This window comes from Mus musculus, assembly GCF_000001635.26.
Source record: "Mus musculus strain C57BL/6J chromosome X unlocalized genomic contig, GRCm38.p6 C57BL/6J MMCHRX_RANDOM_CTG2".
In the NCBI taxonomy this organism is placed as follows: domain Eukaryota; kingdom Metazoa; phylum Chordata; class Mammalia; order Rodentia; family Muridae; genus Mus; species Mus musculus.
In genome coordinates, this window is record NT_165789.2 from 310,759 (window position 1) to 331,024 (window position 20,266).

General features: G+C 38.5%; 1 protein-coding gene across 2 annotated transcripts in view; it reads left to right on the forward strand.

Annotated features, from left to right (window-relative positions):
• The window catches only part of Tmlhe (trimethyllysine hydroxylase, epsilon), a 174,827-nt gene that overhangs the window by 151,154 nt on the left and 3,407 nt on the right, over positions 1–20,266 (forward strand). The window contains exon 6 of one of the 2 annotated variants that reach the window (NM_138758.2): positions 15,356–15,592. The exons of the other annotated variant lie outside the window; for it this stretch is intronic. Within the exon in view, the coding sequence (NP_620097.1) occupies positions 15,356–15,592 (237 nt within the window). The remainder of the gene's footprint in view (positions 1–15,355; positions 15,593–20,266) is intronic. 2 annotated transcript variants of the gene reach the window in all.

Consider the following 20,266-nt stretch of genomic DNA (forward strand, 5'->3'; position numbering starts at 1 on the left):
CCTTGATATAAAGAAACAACAACAGCTGAAAGTTTCTATACCTGTATTAATTTGCATCTTGAGAAGTTAATAGAAGTTAATCAACTTCTCAAGATTATTCCCACTGTCCCTGAAGGTAAAGGAGTATAAATACCAGTGGTTATCTTGTAATATTTAACATTTGGGGATAATATAAGGCATATCTGTGGCCAGATCTGAAGCTGTACTTCCTTCTATAGCATGTATTAAATCATAAATATTTAGTTTTAATTTTCCTGCTTACTTGGTATCTTCTAGCTGACCAAAGGAAGATGGATCATATTATTTGTTACAGGGCCTTGAGCTGACAGGCCCCTCTGTTTATTTCTTGATGACAACAGAGACAAGACCTCGTATGTCTCTCTTGGACCTACAATACTTAGACCAATGTTTGCTCTTTCCATAGTGACTATAATACCCTGGAACCTTTGTGTTTCACTGCAGCCTAATCCTGCTTGTGTTTTATGAGTATCATATTCTCCAGAGTAAATATACCCAATATTTTGAGTTCTGTATCTTCTAGCCTTACAATTTCTTTGAAAATGGCAAAAATCACCACAATTAAAGCATCAGGCATTTTGATTCCCGAGACTTCTAGCTATAATTGCTCTATGATATTGGCATGATGCTACACCAAATCAGCACAAGTCAGTGAAAGCAGCCAAAATTAGTCAAAAATACTACAAGAACTTCTTTGGTACAGTTCTCTCTATGAAGTAAGACCAGTGAAGAGCAGCAAAAAAGCAAGACTGGCAAAGCATTGCATAGCCAGCAAAGACCAGTGAAATGTTGCACAGCCAGAGAAGCCCAGCAAAGTCCAGAAAAGTGTTGTGCAGTGTTGTAATTCAAGAATGACCTCTCACTGTGGGATTCTATTTATACTCTTTACAAACATCACATTACCTCTCAAGTGTCTGCTCCAGCAAAACATCACATTCTCTCTTACATCCTCTCACTAGACAGCTTCCCCCCCCCACAAAAAAAAAACCTCACATGACATATCCCAAGCTTTTGTCCCCACCGGCAAGAACACACTCAGGACAACTGGAATCTTCTGCGGCAAAGCTTTTATTGCTTACTTATCAGTAGGGAAGACCCCGAACTGGGAAAATGGCGCTGCTTATATAGCACTCAGCGTGATGTTTCAGCACCTGATGTGGCGTGACAGCTCCTGATTTGTTGCTCGCCCATCACCCCATTACTACGCCGCGAGATGGGCAGTGACTAGGCGTGAGTTCACTCTTGCACTTGTGCATAAGGCTTATTTACTAGTTAGGCGCAGTGGAAGCCAGCGCCATCTTATAATGGCGATTGCTCACAGCACGCACGTGATTGCTTGTGGCACGGCTCTCCACATCTCCCCCTTTTTATTTTATTAAAATTTGAAGATGGTCTAGGCCTCTGCAGTCATGTCCATCTGCTGTGGCTCCTGTCTTAGGTCATTCCTCCAATGTCACAGCCTTTCCTGTCAGAGGGTAACCCTATTGCCACTGGGTCCCATGTCTTAAGTTGGTCTGTGCATGAGGAAAGTTGCCCGTCTCTGGATACCGCAGTACTGTGTAACAGTAACTGCTAAATGACCTAGGGCGAACTCTATAAAAGAGGCCAGCCAAAAGACGAATTAGTAAACCTCAGCGAGGTGTAAGTGCTGATCAATGAGCGTTGAGTCTCTTACATCCCAGTGCAATGTATTCATAAATCTGTGGGATGCAATAGCAGAGAACTCAGATGCCATTTAGGTCTTAAGCATGGACAGCCAAATTTCAGGGGAGGCCCCTTGTTCAATGGCTGCAAGTGCTTGAGCAATCACAACCTTGTCATTTGTTTGTTGGGTTCTGAGCTTGCAAACTAACCAGAGCATAAACACAAGTCCACAGCAGATAACAGCAGCAAACAAAAGTACCCCCACCCATTCCTTAAAATAAGAAAAAGCAGATGAAATCCAGGAGGAGGTGCACTCGTGTTGAGTTGATCCTGAGAACAACCACTCTCAGGGCCTCAAGGGTCTCATCAAATCTTTCAGACCAATTTCCTGCAAGATACAAAGAAATCTGCCTAGACAGATTAGCAAACATGTAAATATTGATTTTTCCCAAAGGAGGAAATATGCGTGACATCCATTTGCCAGCTCAAAGAACGGGAGCTAATAGTGGAGCAGGACTGACAGCCTAGCCCTTGTAAAGAGTGTGATGACTGAGTTACAGGCCAGATTTTTGGCCACCAGTGAGAAGAAATAATACTTTTGTCTGCTCCTGTATCTAAAATTCCCTTAAATTGTTTCCCTTCTATAACTAACTCCAAGGATGGCCTGGAATCTAAAGGCATTATTAAGTAAGCAGAATCATTTCCAGTAGAGCCAATCCCTCTGGCAGCTTGAGGGACACCAGAGGAGGGAAAACAGCCATGTAGGCTTGGCAAAATTATTAGTTGAGCTATTCTATCCCCTTGTGAAATAGAAAAGACACCTTGAGGACAAGAACAGAGAACCTGAAGTTCCCCTTTATAATCCTGATCTACAACTCCAGGGTGGACAATAAGACCTTGTAGGCTGCAAGAGCCTGTCTCGTATATCTCTAATTGAACGACAGTCCTTAGCCCAATGATATCCTTTTCCACATTTAGTACACAATCCTGGTGCTGTCCTTTTTATAGGGGCTCTGCAGTCCTTTTTTAAATGTCCTGGTTTGCCACAATTAAAGCAAAGTTTGAGCTCAGTTGAATCAGAGCGCCTCCTCCCCTGCAGAATGGCTGCTGCCAATCCAGCATTAGTAAGCGGCCCTCCAAGCTCACTGCAAACCTTTAACCAGTCCTGTAACCCCTTACTCTTTCTAGGTGTAATTGCTTATCTGCATTCCTGCGTAGCTTCTTCATAAACCAATTGTTCAATTAAAGGCATAGCTGCTTGTGGGTCTCCAAATATCCTCCCTGCAGCCTCCGTCATTCTGGCTACAAAGTCTGAGAAGGACTCCTGTGCATCTTGAGTAATCTTGGTCAAATGCCCACTTGCCTCTCCCTTCTTAGAGAGTGCCTTCCATGCCTTAACAGCGGCAGCTGAGATCTGAACGTACGCTCCCCAATGTTAATCTGTTTGGTTAGCAACATGCTGTCCCTGACCTGTAAGTAATTCAAACGTCCACGTTCTTTGGTCCCCTTCCATGGTGTCATTGGCCCTTGCCTGCATCTGGCAGGAGTCCTGCCACATGGCTTTCCACTCAAGATACATTCTCATACTGGGGGCTGCAGCTTTTACTACAGTCTGCCAATCACCAGGAGTCATAGCCTGATTCGCAAGCCTTTCAACTTGTGCTATAGTGAAATTAGCACTGACTCCATAATTGCGAACTGCTTCTGCGAACTCCTTAATCTGTATATACTCTACTGGAGCATGAACACGCCCTCCCTCAGCTCCTTCAAAAACTGGGAATGCTTGCTGCACTTTTCTCTGTTCCTCTTTTAGAATGAATGAATCTGAATGATACCTCTGCACATAAGGCTCTGAATGGTACCTCTGCACATAAGATTCTAAATGGAACCTCTGCACATAGGGCGGATGTACACTAGGACCCTGAAGCCGACAGTCCAGAGGCCAAGCAGCAAGCTGGCTTTTGCCAGCCGCTTTTTGCCTTTTTCTGGACTGAGTAGCTCACTTTTTATCTTGCTGGTACCTTTCTCCCTTATAACGAACTGCTTCTTCCTCCAAGTCCGTTTCTTCAGGGGAGCTAAGTCCTTCATCTGATTCTGAGCTACTAAGAGCTAGCCGCTTAAACTCATCTAGTGGCGAGTATAAGTTCCTTCTCCTAGAAACCTCCGCTGATTGATCTTTTTTCTTTTCTTTTTCTTTCTCCTTCCTTCCAATCTCTCCTCAGGTATTCTTCCCTGACATTAACTTTTCCTCGGGTTCAAGACCCGTGGAAAGGCCTGTATGCTTAATTGGTGCACCATGTTTCCTCTTTGCTCCTATTCTCTTTCCCCGCTTTACCTCTGATAGACTGTCTTGAATTTCTTCCAGAATTCTCTGCCCTGCCTTAATCACTTCTTGACATGTGAAAAGGAAGAAAAAGGCTTCTAACAATGGAGAAAGTTCAAGGCCAGACATACCTCATAAAGCTGTAATTTGTCACGCAGTTCTGGTTCTGCCTCGTGAACGAAGGATCTCCCTTGCGCTGGTGTGATGGTAGTTCCCAGGTTCCTCGGCGCCACTTATTGCCCGAGCTTTTGTCCCCACCGGCAAGAACACACTCAGGACAACCGGAATCTTCTGCGGCAAAGCTTTTATTGCTTACTTATCAGGAGGGAAGACCACGAACTGGGAAAATGGTGTTGCTTATATAGCCCTCAGCGTGACATTTCAGCACCTGATGTGGCGTGACAGCTCCTGATTCGTTGCTCGCCCATCACCCCATTACTACGCCGCCAGATGGGCAGTGACTAGGCGTGAGTTCACTCTTGCACTTGCACATAAGGCTTATTTACCAGTTAGGTGCAGTGGAAGCCAGCGCCATCTTATAATGACAATTGCTCATGGCACACACGCGATTGCTCGCAGCACGGCTCTCCACAATGACACAACTAAGTTTCCAAAGAAACCAAAAATTTCCACTTCATCTCCCTTCCCCCACCTCCCATCATCCAGTCCTCCTTTTCTCCTCTAAAAACTTGTCATATCAAATTGCAGTAAGACTAGCTGCATCTTCCCCATTTGAGGGTAGACAAGGCAGCCCAGTTAGCAGAAAGGGATCTAAAGTCAGGCAACAGAGTCAGATACAGCCCAGTTCCTGTTGTTAGAAGTCCCACATGAATAACGAGCTGTACAGATGTTATACATGTGCCTATCAGATAGGTATGTCCTATATATGCTCTCTGTTGGTAATTCAGTCTCTGTGGACCCCTAAGGACCTAGGTTGGTGGATTTACAGACCAATCTCATAGAGGATTTTTTTTTCAATTGAGATTTCCTCTTCTCAAATAATTCTGGGTTATGTCAAATTGGCACAAAACTAACCAGCATTTAAGTAAATGTGAATTTAGAAAAACTTTAAATTTCATCTTACTCTGGTCAGAACAACCAAAGTCAACAAAACAACCTACAACAAATGCTAGAGAGGATAAAGGAACCATCATCCAATCTTGGTGGAATTACAAACCAATCCAGCCTTTCTGGAATCGCTGTGGATAATCATTAAAAAAGCTAAAAGTATTCTACCATAAGGCCCAGCTGTACTTGTCCATGGCATATTGTCCAAAGGACTTAACATTGTACTCTACAAATACTTGTTCATCCATGTTTACTGCTGCTCTATTCATAATAGCTAGGAAATGGAAACAAACTAAATGTCATAAAACCAAAGAATAATAAAAATGTGATAAATATACACAGTAGAATACTATTCAAATGTAAAGAAAATGAATTAATGAAACTGTAGGTAAATGGATGCTAATAGAAAACATTATGTTGAGTAAGATAACTTAGACTTCACATGTTTTCTCTTATCTGTGGTTCTTAACTCCTAATCTTCAGATATGACTGTATAAGCAGAGAAAACATGAAAGTAAAAAGGAAGACATGGGGTAGGGGACACTAAAGAGATAAATGGAAAGATATAAGCACTATTAACTTTTTTCTCCTCATGAATTTCAAAATTCCACTTTAATTTTTTAGACTATCAGTAGTCATCTTCTAGAGCTTTTTCTGTTAACATATTCAGACATGTTTCTACTATTTCAACACACCAGTAAACTGAACGACTTATTCAGACCTTGATTATTAACTCATCACATGTCTACCTGCATTCTATCATAATAAACAGCACTATTATCTTTTTAAAAAGTGATGGGTATTATTTCATTGGAGACTATCCTTGTCACTAGAAGGCTTCTTGGTACAGTGGCTGAATCAGCTGAGTCTGTGTGGCTGCATCATTGACAACAGACAGCAGAAGATGGAAAAGGGCAAGAAACCACCACTTTGTCCCCAGAGCTTTGGATTTTTGTATTAATTGTAATATTTTCCAATTAAATTTCACTGATAAATCCCCCAAACCTTTCTACATTTCAGCTTCCATGTCTGTGAAATAAAGAAAATTATACTAGACACTTAGATAAACAGAAAAGTAGATTGAAAAGTCAACACATTGAACTACTCTATTATATGTGAACCACATCTTCTTATATAATAGATCTTTCCTATCCTTTCCTCTCTACTTCTGACTTGTGTGTTTTTAGCCTCTGAAAGTCAACTTCAATGTACTGCTGTGTGATCACCATCATGAAGATATGAGCTGACTGCTGCTACTGAATTGGTTGTTGTGATGACCTCTAATTAATTTACTATTACTTCCTACTTTCTGCAGAAGAGATGTGAATCACATTCTTGACCACCTCACCTTTCTTACTCCCTGTGTCTATGGTATTGGAGTGGCTTGAGGACAGGTTCAAAGCATAAGGAACAAGCTTGTCTTTTAGAAAGAAGATTCAGGTCACTTAGAAAACTAGGAACAAAATCTGGCTGTGTAGTGATTGCAATAGGGGAGCTTCAGTTCTCCTTGTCTCTTTGATGCATTTTCCTCAAGTAATCATATCTGTATGAATCTATATTCTTAAAATCCCTCAGTCAGTTCCTCAGAGGCAGGTCTACAGGGATTCATCTGTCACTACCTGCATCTAGCATCTTTTTTTTAAATTAGGTATTTTCTTTATTTACATTTCAAATGTTATCCCCTTTCCTAGTTTCCCCTCCAAAAATCCCCTATCCCCTCCCCCCACCTGCTCCCCAGCCCACCCATTCCTATTCCTGGTCCTGGCATTCCCCTATACTGGGGCATAGAGCCTTCACAGGACCAAGGGCCTCTCCTCCAATAGATGACCAACAAGGCAATCCTCTGCTACATATGCGGCTGGAGCCATGACTCCCATCATGTGTTTTCTTTGGTTGGTGGTTTAGTCCCAGGGAGCTCTGGAGATACTGGTTAGTTCATATTGTTGTTCCTCCTATGGGGCTGCAAACCCCTTCAGATCCTTGGGTACTCTCTCCAGCTCCTCCATTAGGGACCTTGTTCTCTGTCCAATGTATGACTATGAGTATCCACTTCTGTATTTGCCAGGCACTGGTAGAGCCTTGCAGAAGACAGTTATATCAGGGTTCTGTGAGCAGGCTTTTGTTGGCATTTGCCTAGTATCTGGATTTGGTGGTTGTTTATGGGATGGATCCCCAAATGGGGCAGTCTCTGGATGGTCGTTCTTCAGTTCCTTCCTAACTTTGTCTCTGTAACTCCTTCTATGGGTATTTTATTCCCCATTCTAAGAAGGAACCAAGATTCCCCAGTTTGCTTTTCCTTTTTCTTGAGTTTCATGTGTTTTGCAAATTGTATCTTGGATATTCTTTTTTTTTTTTTTTTTTTTTTTTTTTTGGTATTTTGAGACAGGGTTTCTCTGTATAGCCCTGGCTGTCCTGGAACTCACCCTGTAAACCAGATTGTCCTTGAACTCAGAAATTTACCTGCCTCTGCCTCCCGAGTGCTGGGATTAAAGGTGTGCCCCACCATGCCCGGCGTCTTGGATATTCTAAGCTTCTGGGCTAATATCCACTTCTCAGTGAGTGAATATCATGTGAATTCTTTTGTAATTGGGTTACCTCACTCAGGATGATATCCTGAATATCCATCCATTTGCCTAAGAATTTCATAAATTCGTTGTTTTTAATACCTGAGTAGTACTCCATTGTGTAAATGTACCACATTTTCTATATTCATTCTTCTGTTGAGGGACATCTGGGTTCTTTCCAGCATTTGGCTATTTTAAATAAGGCCACTATTAACATAGTGGCGCATGTGTCCTTATTGAAAGTTGGAACATCTTCTGGGTATATGACCAGGGGAGGTATTGCTAGATCTTTGGGTAATACTATGTCCAATTTTCTGAGTGATTGTACAAGCTTGCAATCCCACCAACAATGGAGGAGTGTTCCTCTTTCTCCACATCATCACCAGCATCTGCAGTCACCTGAATTTTTGATCTTAGCCATTCAGACTGGTGGGAGGTATAATCTCAGGGGTGTTTGGATTTGCATTTCCCTGATGATGAAGGATATTGAACATTTTTTAAGGTGCTTCTCAGCCATTCGGGATTCCCCAGTTGAGAATTCTTTGTTTAGCTCTGTACCCCATTTTTGAATAGGTTTATTCAATTTTGTGGAGTCCAGCTTCTTGAGTTCTTTTTATATAGTGGATATTAGTTCCCTATCAAATTTAGAATTGGTAAAGATCCTTTCCCAATCTGTTGGTGGCCTTTTTGTCTTATTGACAGTGTCTTTTGCCTTACAGAAACCTTGCAATTTTTTGAGGTCCCATTTGTCAATTATTGATCTTACAGCACAAGTCATTGCTGTTCTGTTGAGGAAATTTTTCCCTGTGCACATATCTTCAAGGCTTTTCCCCACTTTCTCCTCTATAACTTTCAGAGTCTCTGGTTTAAGTCGAGTTCCTTGATCCACTTAGACTTGAGCTTTGTACAAGAAGATAAGAATGGATCAATTCACATTCTTCTACATGATAACCATCAGTTGAGCCAGCACCATTTGTTGAAATATGGATGGTTTTAGCTCCCTCGTCAAAGATCAAGTGACCATAGGTGTGTGGGATCATTTCTGTGTCTTCAATTATAGTCCACTGATCTACCTGTTACTGTACACGTGCCATGCAGGTTTTATTACAATTGTTCTGTAGTACAGCTTGAGGGGAGGCATTGTGATTCCACCAGAGGTTCTTTTATTATTGAGGATAGTTTTTGCTATCCTAGGTTTTTTTTTTTTTTGTTATTCCAGATGAATTTGCAAACTGCCCTTTCTCACTCTGAAGAATTGAATTGGAAATTTGAAGGAATTGCATTGAATCTATATATTGCTTTCAGAAAGATAGCCATTTTGACTATATTAATCCTGCCAATCCATGATGCATGGGAGATCTTTCCATCTTCTGAGATCTTCAATTTCTTTCTTAAGAGACTTGAAGTTCTTATCATACAAATCTTTCACTTCCTTAGTTAGAGTCACACCAAGGTATATTATATTATTTGTGACTATTGTGAAGAGGTGGTTGTTTCCCTAATTTCTTTCTCTGCCTGTTTATCTTTTGTGTGGAGAAAGTCCACTGATTTGTTAGAGTTAATTTTATATCCAGCAACTGCACTAAAGTTGTTTATCAGCTGTAGGATTTCTCTAGTGGAACTTTTAGGGTCACTAATATATACTATCAAATATCTCCAAATAGTGATATTTTGACTTCTTCCTTTCCAGTTTGTATCTCCTTGATCTCCTGTTGCTGTCTAATTACTCTGGCTAGGACTTCAAGTACTATATTGATTAGGTAGAGAGAAAGTTGGCAGCCTTGTCTAGTCCCTGATTTAAGTGGGATTGCTTTAATTTCTTCTCCATTCAGTTTGATGTTGGCTACTGGTTTGCTGTATATTGCTTTTATTATGTTTAGGTATGGGCCTTGAATTCCTGATCTTTCGAAGACTTTTATCATGAATGGGTGTTGGATTTTGTCAAATGCTTTCTCAGGATCTAATGAGATGACCATATGGTTTTTGTCTTCGAGTTTGTTTATATAGTGGATTACATTGATGGATTTCTGTATATTAAACCATCCCTGCATCCCTGGGATAAATCCTACTTGATCATTATGGATGATCGTTTTGATGTGTTCTTGGATTTGGTTAGCAAGGATTTTATTGGGTATTTTTGTATCAATAGTCATAAGGGAAATTGGTCTAAAGTTCTCTTTCTTTCTTGGGTCTTTGTGTGGTTTAGGTATCAGAATAATTGTGGCTTTATAGAATGAATTGGGGAGAGTACCTTCTCTTTCTATTTTGTGAAATAGTTTGAGGAGAATTGGAATTAAATCTTTGAAAATCTGATAGAACTCTGCACTAAACCCATCCTGTTCTGGGCTTTTTTTGGTTTGGAGACTATTAATGACTGCTTCTATTCCTTTAGGGGATATGGGGCTGTTTAGATTGTTAATCTGATCTGGATTTAACTTTGGTACCCAGTATCTGTCTACAAAATTGTCCATTTCATCTAGATTTTCCAGTTTTATTGAGTATAACCTTTTGTAGTTGAATCTGAAGATGTTTTGGATTTCTTCTGGTTCTGTTGTTATGTCTTGCTTTTCACTTCTGATTTTGTTAATTAGGATAATGTCCTTGTGACCTCTAGTTATTCTGGCTAAGGGTTATCTCTCTTGTTGATTTTCTCAAAAAAAAAAAAAAAACCTGCTCCTGGTTTGGTTGATTCTTTGACTAGTTCTTTTTGTTTCTACTTGGTTGATTTCAGCCCTGAATTTAATTATTTCCTGCAGTCTACTCCTCTTGGGAAAATTTGTTTCCTTTCATTCTAGAGCCTTTAGGTGTGCTGTCAAGCTGCTTGTGTGTACTCTCTCTAGTTTCTTTTTGGCAGCACTGAGAGCTATGAGTTTTCCTCTTAGAACAGCTTTCATCATGTCCCATAAATTTGAGTATGTTGTGGCTTCATTTGTATAAAACTTTAAATGTCTTTCATTTCTTTCTTTATTTCTTCCTTGACCAAGTTATCATTGAGTAGAGTGTTGTTCAAATGCCATGTCAATATTGGCTGTCTATTATTTATGTTGTTATTGAAGATTAACCTTAGTCCTTGGTTATCTGAGATGATGCATGGGATAATTTCAATATTTTTGTATCTGTTGAGGCCTGTTTTGTGACTGATTATATGGTCAGTTTTGGAGACGGTACCATGATGTGCTGAGAAGAAGGTATATTCTTTTAGGATAAAATGTTCTGTAGATATCTGTTAAATCCATTTGTTTCATAACTTCTGTTAGTTTCATTGTTTCTTCGTTTAGTTTCAGTTTCCATTGATGAGAGTGGGGTGTTAAAGACTCCCACTATTATTGTGTGTGGTGCAATGTGTGCTTTGAGCTTTACTAAAGTTTGTTTTAATAAATTAGGATGCCCTTGCATTTGGAGCACAGATATTCAAAATTGGGAGTTCATCTTGGAAGATTTTACCTTTGATGATATGAAGTGCCCCTTCTTGTCTTTTTTAATAACTTGGTTTGGAAGTCAATTTTATTCAATATTAGAATAGCTACTGCAGCTTGTTGTTTTTGTTTTGTTTTGTTTTGTTTTGTTTTGTTGGTTTTTTTTTTGTTTTGACCATTTGCTTGGAAAATTGTTTTCCAGCCTTTCACTCTGAGGTAGTGTCTGTCTCTGTCCCTGAGGTGGGTTTATTGTATGCAGTAAAATGTTGGGTCCTGTTTCTGTATCCAGTCTGTTAGTCTATGTCTTTTTATTGGGGAATTAAGTCCATTAATATTAAGAGATATTAAGGAAATGTAATTATTACTGCCTGTTATTTTTGTTGTTATAATTGGGATTCTGTTCTTGCAGCTGTCTTCTTTTAGGTTTGTTGAAGGATTACTTTCTTGCTTTTTCTCGGGTGTAGTTTTTCTCCTTATGTTGGAGTTTTCCCTTTATCATCCTTTGAAGGACTGAATTACTGTAATGATACTGTGTGAATTTTGTTTTGTCATGGAATACATTGGTTTCTCCATTTATGGAAATTGAGAGTTTTGCTAGGTATAGTAGCCTGGGCTGGCATTTGTGTTCTCTTAGGGTCTTCTATAATATCTGTCCATGAGCTTCTAGCTTTCATAGTCTCTGGTGAGAAGTCTGGTGTAATTCTGATAGGTATGCCTTTATATGTTATTTGACCTTTTTCCCTTACTGCTTTTAATATTCTATCCTTCTGTAGTGCATTTTCATTTCTGATTATTATGTGTCCAGAGGAATTTCTTTTCTGATCCAGTCTATTTGGAGTTCTGTAGGCTTTTTCTATGTTCATGGGCATTTCTTTATTTAGATTAGGGAAGGTTTCTTCTATAATTTTGTTCAATATATTTACTTGCCCTTTAAGTTGAAAATCTTTATTCTCATCCATACATATCTGTAGGTTTGGTCTTCTCATTGTATCCTGGATTTCTTCGATATTTTGAGTTAATATCTTTTTGCCTTTTGCATTTTCTTTGATTGTTGTGTCCATGTTTTCAATGGAATCTTCTGCACCTGAGATTCTCTCTTCCATCTTTTGTATTCTGTTGCTGATGCTCGCATCTATGGTTCCTGATTTCTTTTCTAGGATTTCTATCTCCAGAGTTGTCTCCCTTTGTGATTTGTTTATTGTTTCTACTTCCAATTTTTAGATCCTGGATGCTTTTGTTCAATTCTTTCACCTGTTTCGTAGTGTTTTCCTATAACTCTCTAAGATATTTTTGTGTTTCCTCTTTAAGGGATTCTAGCTGTTTACCTGTGTTTTCCAGTATTTCTTCAGGGGAGTTATCTATTTCCTTCTTAAAGTCCTCCATCATCATCATGAGATGTGACTTTAGGTCTATATCTTGCTTTTCTGGTGTGATGATGTATCTAGGACTTGCTATGTTGGGAGAGATTGGTTCTGATGATGCCAAGCAACCTTTGTTTCTGTTGCTTCTGTTCTTATGCTTACCTCCTTCAATCTGATTATCTCAATCCTTGCTGCCCTCAATATATCTGATTGGAGCCTGTCTTCTTATAATCCCAGTTGATTCAGGACCCCTCAGAGTCTAGCTTTATCTGTGATCCTGTGATTCCGGGCTCCTCTGAACCCGAGATTCTGGGTTTGCCAGAGTTCTTTGCAGTCAAGTTTCTTCTGAGACCCTGAGATCCTAGTGAGACAAAGCCCCTGTTATTCTGGGATCCTGGAATCCTAAGATCTTGGGTGTGTTACAGCACCTGGAAGTGGTGTCTTCTCTGGGGACTGTGGGGCTGTCTGGTGTGTTTGAAACCAAGGTATACCAGCACTGATCAGAAGGAACTGGAGCTGCTGGTCAGGCAGGGCTCTCTTGTCCTTGCTCCTGCTGTCACAGACCTGTCGCCATTGGTTTGGAACAGATGTTGTGTTTCACTCACTAGTGATCCTAAGATTGCGTGGAGAGTCCTCTGGGGACTGTGGGAAAGTCTGCCGAGTTCACGCCCATGGTGACCCGGAGCTGCCACAGACCAGAAGGGACTTGAGTCCCTGGTCAGGTGGGTTTTCTGCTTCCCTGCTGCTTGCACATGCCCAGCACAATTGGGTTGGAACCAATGTTGTTTTCCTCTCACCAGTGATCCCAAGATTGTGTGACGAGTCCTCTGGCTACCTTGTGACTTTCCACCCTATCCATTAGATTCTTAGAATCATGTCAGTATCTTATTGTATGGATCCGACTTAAGAAATTAAGCAATTGGGCTGGCAAGATGGCTCAGCGGGTAAGAGCACTGACTGCTCTTCCAAAGGTCCTGAATTCCACATCTAGCATCTTGAAGTGATTCTGTTTTCTTTTGCTCCTCCATGTCTTAATACTTGCTGAATTCAATGACTCCACAGGCTCAGATAGTCAATTCTTGTCATGGTGGGAAGCATAGTGGCATACAAGCAGACACAATGCTGGAGAAGGAGCTGAAAGTTCTACATCTGTATCTGTAGGCTACAGGAAGAGAGACACTGGGCCTGGCTTGAACATTTGAAACCTCAAAGCCCACCTCCAATTACATACTTCTACTGGCAAGTTTATTCCTATTCCAACAAGGCCACACCTCCCAATAGTTCCACTCCTTATGAGTCTATGTGGGCCATTTTCATTCAAACCACCTTAGTGATCTTGAAAGTCTTTTAGATATTATCTCCTGACTATTCATAGCTACTCTAAACCCTGGAGAGACTTTGTAGATAAATAAAAACATGAACAAATATAGGACAAATTTTGGTAATGCAAAAATGTGATAAAAAAGAATTCTGGGGATGCTTAGGGTGATAATGGTCCAGAAAAAGATAGCAGTTATGGGGAAAGTAGACAGAGATCAACACACAACACTGAACCGATGATTGGAGGAGTGGTATAACAGAAGTTACTAAGATGTCCCCATAGGACTGGGGAATACTTGCCAAACATGTGAGGCCCTGGATTTGATCTCTAACACTTGTAGAAGACATTTTCCAGTACTCTACCAAACCCCAGAAAATACTATAATTTTTAAAGTTGCCCAAGTTAGAAATTTAGAATTGGTATCAGTTCTTGCCTGTACTTCATCCTGTACATGGTTTTCCAAATTATTTTATCATCTTTGTTCCCACAAAACTTTAGAACTGTTGGTCATGTCAACTTTTTAAATGATTTTTTTTCTATGAAGCAAAATTAGAGTTTATTAAGGAAAGGTGGGGATTTTTGTTCATTATATTTTTTTTTCTGTTTTTTATAGACAGGGTCCTATGTAGCAAGATTGGCCTCAAACTCACTATGGAGCTGACAAGATGCCCTCTCAAGTTCTAGGATTATAGGCATATGTCACTACACATTGGTCATGCTGATGCTGGGGATTGAACCATGAGCTTTGTGCATGGTAGACACCTATTCTATCAATTGATCTACATCTCAAAACAATAACAAAAATGTCTTAGTTTTATTTATTTGTGTAGTGTGTGTATAGGTAAGGGGGTGTTTGGGCTTGTGTGCCAATGCACACATGGGTAAGTGAAAAGATTACCTGTGGGAGTCACTTTCTCCTTCCAGTACATGGTTCCTAGGGTTCAAACTCAGGTCATCAGCCAGAGGCAAGTGTCTTTACCTGATGAGCCATCTTGCCAGCCATACTTTAAAAATGCTAATATAACCATACATTTTTAACAAATTAAGAGCATTCTATGGTTTTTTTTTTTATGCTGTGACAAGAGAAACGTCTTTTCCTTGAATATACCCTGTTGATTTATATCACTATACTTGGTTATGATTTGTCTCTTTCTAGGGTCCTTTCTCCATGCTTTGAATTTATTCCATTTCAATTCTTGTTCATTATTTAAGACTAATCAAAGCTGTTCCCTTTCTCACTCAAATATTTCTTTAATTTTCTTTTTTATGGACCTCACCAAAACTTGTGTACAACTTTATATTTTATTCAAATGTTATCAGTACTAGCTTCATCTTTTCTTTCTAGATTATGACCATTTTCAAAATAGAGACCACATCTTGTTATGTCTATATTCCCTTGTCTTTCCTGGCATATATATCCCTTAATACATATTACACATCTTTGAAATAAATGTATAGTAACATAATTAAGAGTAAAAATGTACAACTTTCTATGAAGGACAAACAATTAGGAAATGAGATTTCTTTCTTCATTAAAATTACCAAAGTAGGTTTAGTAATCATTTCTGATATACTATACTAGAATTTCAATATATTCTCTTTTATCCACTGAACAGAAGAATTTGTTTTGCTTTCTTTAGCATTCAAGTATTTCATTGTCTTAAGCATGAAGGAACAGGTGGTAGAACACTGTTAGTGGATGGATTCTATGCAGCACAACAAGTACTTCAAAAAGCACCTGAGGAATTTGAACTCCTCAGCAAAGTACCATTGAAGCATGAATATATTGAAAATGTTGGACAATGTCACAATCACATGATTGGGGTTGGGCCCATCTTAAATATTTACCCATGGAATAAAGAGCTGTATTTGATCAGGTGAGTACCAAACAACTATTCTCCTATGTGATATAATTATTACATATTAAGCTCTTGACTAGTGTACTATCTCCTCGAATCATCATTTGGCTGTCTAGTAGAATATACAGTGTATCATATTCAAAATCTAGCTCATGGTCTCCACTCACTTTAAGCTCACCTCACTATATATTTGCTATTGTTTTATTGAATGATATATTCACTGAATTGCCCAAACAAAAGACCAAAAGCTACCTTCAACTTGTTCATGTCCCTCACATTCAACAACCAATCTAATCAGGTTTACCTACTAATTTTTCTCAAAGTAGTCAGTGCTTCCTATCAGCAATGCCACTTTTTGTGTGAGACCACTATCATTTTTACATAGTACCATTGATTTCACCCTTTATCTACCTTTTATCCATTTTGTATTCTGTAGCTAGAAAAATCTTTTAAATTTGAATTTATTATATGTGTGTTTATGTGTGTTTATGTGTGTAGAAAAATACATAGCCACTGCATATGTGTGAAGGTCACAGGAACACTTTTCAAGGGTTAGTTCTCTCAGCATTGGATCAAGAAATCAAATCAAAGCCAGACCAGACATGCCTTTAATGTCACCATTGAGGATGCAGAGGCAGGGGGATCTCAGAGTTAGAGGACACTCTAGTCTACAGAGTGAGTTCCAGTACAGTTGGGGATGTTACACAGAGAAAGTCTGTCTTTAAAAACAACCAAACAAAACACCAACAACTTAAAAAACCCTATATCCACTTAATATCTTCCTAAAAACCCAAGTTATTCTTATACTATTTACAATTCTACATGGCCAGACCCCTTCTTACTATTGTAGCTTCAACTCACACAACTCATGTTCTACACAGATTCTGCCTAAGAAAAACTGCATTGCTTTAGGTTTAAGTTGTTTTCCATGTTGAATCCAATGTTTTATATTATTTTAATTCCACTTAAGCTAACTTCTATAGTGCTTTATTCTTCCACAAAAATTTGTTGAGTATCTACAAAGACACAGGCACTGTTTTTTATTCAAGAGATATAATTGTGAAAACATTATGGATGCTATAGAATTTTCATTCTAATAAGAAGGGCTATTTTATTTTTAAAAAACAAATATATAGTATATCAAATGATAATAAGTACTAGGTGAAAATAAGGAAGAAAGCTGCAAAGGTCAAATATTGACTATCTATCAGTGATTTATGGCCTTGACCAAGTCATGTAACCTATTTACCATGAGTTTCTGAATTTCAATAATAATATCTACCATATCCATTGTTAAAAATAAGCTACCAGTCGAGCATGGTGGTGCATACCTTTAATCCCAGCACTTGGGAGGCAGAGGCAGGTGGATTTCTGAGTTCGAGGCCAGCCTGGTCTACAAAGTGAGTTCCAGGACAGCCAGGGCTACACAGAGAAACTCTGTCTCCAACCCCTCCCCCCCCTAAAAAAATGTTACCATCTCTGTTCTTTACCCTCGTAGGTAGAAGGAATTATGTCAATAGTAATTCACTTTTCTTGGATAAGTTCTTCCAAGAAACACTCCTTCAGTCATCTCTTGTATACCACCACATTAAATAAGATGTCCAACATTTTACTATGAACACCTTAACAAATGGAAAAATAAAAAAGCATTTAATGTGGGGAAAACCTCACCCTGCAACCTATATCACACCATTAAAATATTGCTATTCATTTTTTATCATGGAACACTCCATTTTTCTGTCTGTCTGTCATGGTTAGTTTTTATGTCAACTTGACACAAACTAGAAGACATCTGAGAGGAGGTACCTTAATTAAGAAAATGTTTCCATAAGATTGGCCTATGGACAATCCTGAGGGCATTTTCTTAATTAGTGATTGATGAGGGAGGGCCCAGCCACCTTTAGGTAGTTCTATCCCTGGGCTGGTAATCTTGAAAGCAGGCTAAGCAAGCCATGAGGAACAAGCCAGTAACTGGCACTCCTCCATGGCCTCTGTTTCAGCTCCTGCCCCTAGGTTATTGCCTTGTCTGAGTTCCTGTCTTAACTTTCTTTGATGGTAAGCTATGATGTAGAAGCTGGAGCTAAATGAACCCTTGTTTTACAAGTTATTTTAGTCATGTTTCACCACAGCAAGTTGATCATATCCTTTGAAGTATTTTAAAGTATTTTATAGATACACACATATTTCCCACTAAAATTCTTGAATTTCTATATAAAAATGAGTTCAATATAGTTTTATATGTTTTTTGCTTTCAAGTGCAAAGTACATATAATGATGTTTTTAAATGTTAATTATAAAATTATTGTGACTTGAGGATGTTTGGCCCAGGGTGTAACACTATTAGGAGGTGTGGCCTTGTTGAAATAAGTGTGATCTTGTTGGAGGAAGTGTATCACTTTGGAAGTGGATTTTGAGACCCTTTTCCTAGACACCTGGAAGTCAGTCTTCTCCTGGCTGCCTTTGGGTCAAGATGTAGAACTCTTTACTTGTTCTCCACTACCATGCCTGCCTGCATGTTGTTATGCTTCCTGCTTTGCTGTAAGCCAGCCCCAATTAAATGTTGTCCTTTATAAGAATTGCCTCTGTCATGCTGTCTCTTCACAGCAATAAAACCCAAACTAAGACACTTACAGAATTTTGAGAAATGAATATATTTCTGTGGCATCAATCTATTATTAATATATGAATATCATTATCTTCAATAGAGGAAGTTCTTTTCTATTTTCCAGTTAAACACTGCATATGAACCTCCAGAAGGTATTGTACTGCATCTTTCTTTTTTTTCTCCTTCCTTTCCTCCTTCCTTTCTTCCTTCCTTCCTTCCTTTCTTTCTTTCTTTCTTTCTTTCTTTCTTTCTTTCTTTCTTTCTTTCTTTCTTTCTTTCTTTCTTTCTTTCCTTCCTTCCTTCTGTCTGTCTATCTGTTTTCTTTCTTTCTTTCTTTCTTTCTTTCTTTCTTTCTTCCTTTCTTTCTTTCTTTCTTTCTTTCTTTCTTTCTTTCTTTCAAAGAAACCTACAAGTTGTTTCTAGTTTGCTTCCATTATGATTAAAATTGCCATTAAAATTCCCATAAAAGTACTTTTGTGAATATATATTTTCATTCCTATGAAATACCTAGGGATGTGTATTAATTACTTTTCTCATTGCTATGACAAAATGCCTAACAAAAGCAATTCAGGAAAGGAAAGGTTTACTCTGGCTCAAAGTTGAAGCGTTATATACTTTGTAGCAGGTTACAACAGTCAAGAATCAGAGAGATATGAATGCTGGTGCTCAGATCACTTTCTCCTTTGTATTCAGTCCAGGACTCTGACCCATAGAATGGTGGCACTCACATTCAAAGAGGGGCCTTCTTATTTAGTTGCACCTCTCTGGAAATGCCCTCAGAGACTTGACCAGAAATTTTTGTCTCTTAGGTGATTCTAGATTTTATCAAGTGGTGATAACTAGTGTTAATTATTACATAAGAGAACTAATATGTTACAGAGTCCAGGAATATTTAATTTCAGTAAATATCATGTTTTACCAAACTAGCTATGCCATTTTTAAACCTTCATAAAGAATGGATGAAAGTTGCATCTGCTCCAAGTTCTTGCCAGTATTTGGTACTGTCACTTGTATTAATTTTAGCTACTCTCATAGATACTTTTGTAGGATGGCCTTATGAGCAAGTGTTCACAGGAATTGGATAATTCTTTCTCCATGATGCTATCAATAACAAGTAAAATAGTAAGAGAAATCAAATTACCTAAAATAGTAAGCTGTGACAAATTTACTCTTTCCAAGTTTTAATTGCCTTATGTGTAAAAGGAGGCTAATAACAGTTTTCCTTCTCAGATGGTAAAAGAAGCCAATGAAATAGTATTTATACAGCTACCAAATATATAGAACCAGAAGTCTCTAGAAATAACATTGGATATCAACACCCTATTGAAGACTGCTTTCTCACTGTCCTTATATGAACATGGCCCCCAAAAGGTTGAGAGAAAGCACAATTCATTATGCTCATTCATTTGATTCTCTGATAGTAGCCCTGTGAAGTCTACTAAGCTGTTTTTTTTCCTCACATATGAGAAAAAAAAAATATTGGTTCTGAATATGCTATATGCCAAACTCAACAAGTGTCATCTGATATCTTGAAGAGAAAAAAATTGTTTCTCTTTAAAAGGAAGACTATTAGCAATATCTACTAAAATCTGACAATACACATACCTTACAATCCAAAAATTCTATCATTAAGTTTATACCAAGCAAAATGAATTCATACATTTACCAAGATATATAAAAGAATGTTCATGGAAGCACTACTTATAAAATAGTTCCTAAGTGAAAACTACTCAAATGTTCAGTAACAGTAGAATGAATAAATTAAGGAATGATCATACAATTAAGTTCCATACAGCATCAGTAATGTATAACTACTACTAAATGATGAATTTCATAACTGCAATATTAAATGAAAGATGCCAGACACAAAAAGGAGATACCATATGATCCCATGTGTATAAAACATTTTATAAACAATTTTTAGTGACAGAAATCAGGATGATAATTACCCTTGTGTAGGAGGATAAATGTGACTGGAAAGGGGCTTGAGAAAAATGTTACAGTGTTCTAGCAATAATTGGTATATCTCAGTAGTGACATGAATGTCACTGCAACATGAAAATTAATCAAGATTTATTTATGTACTT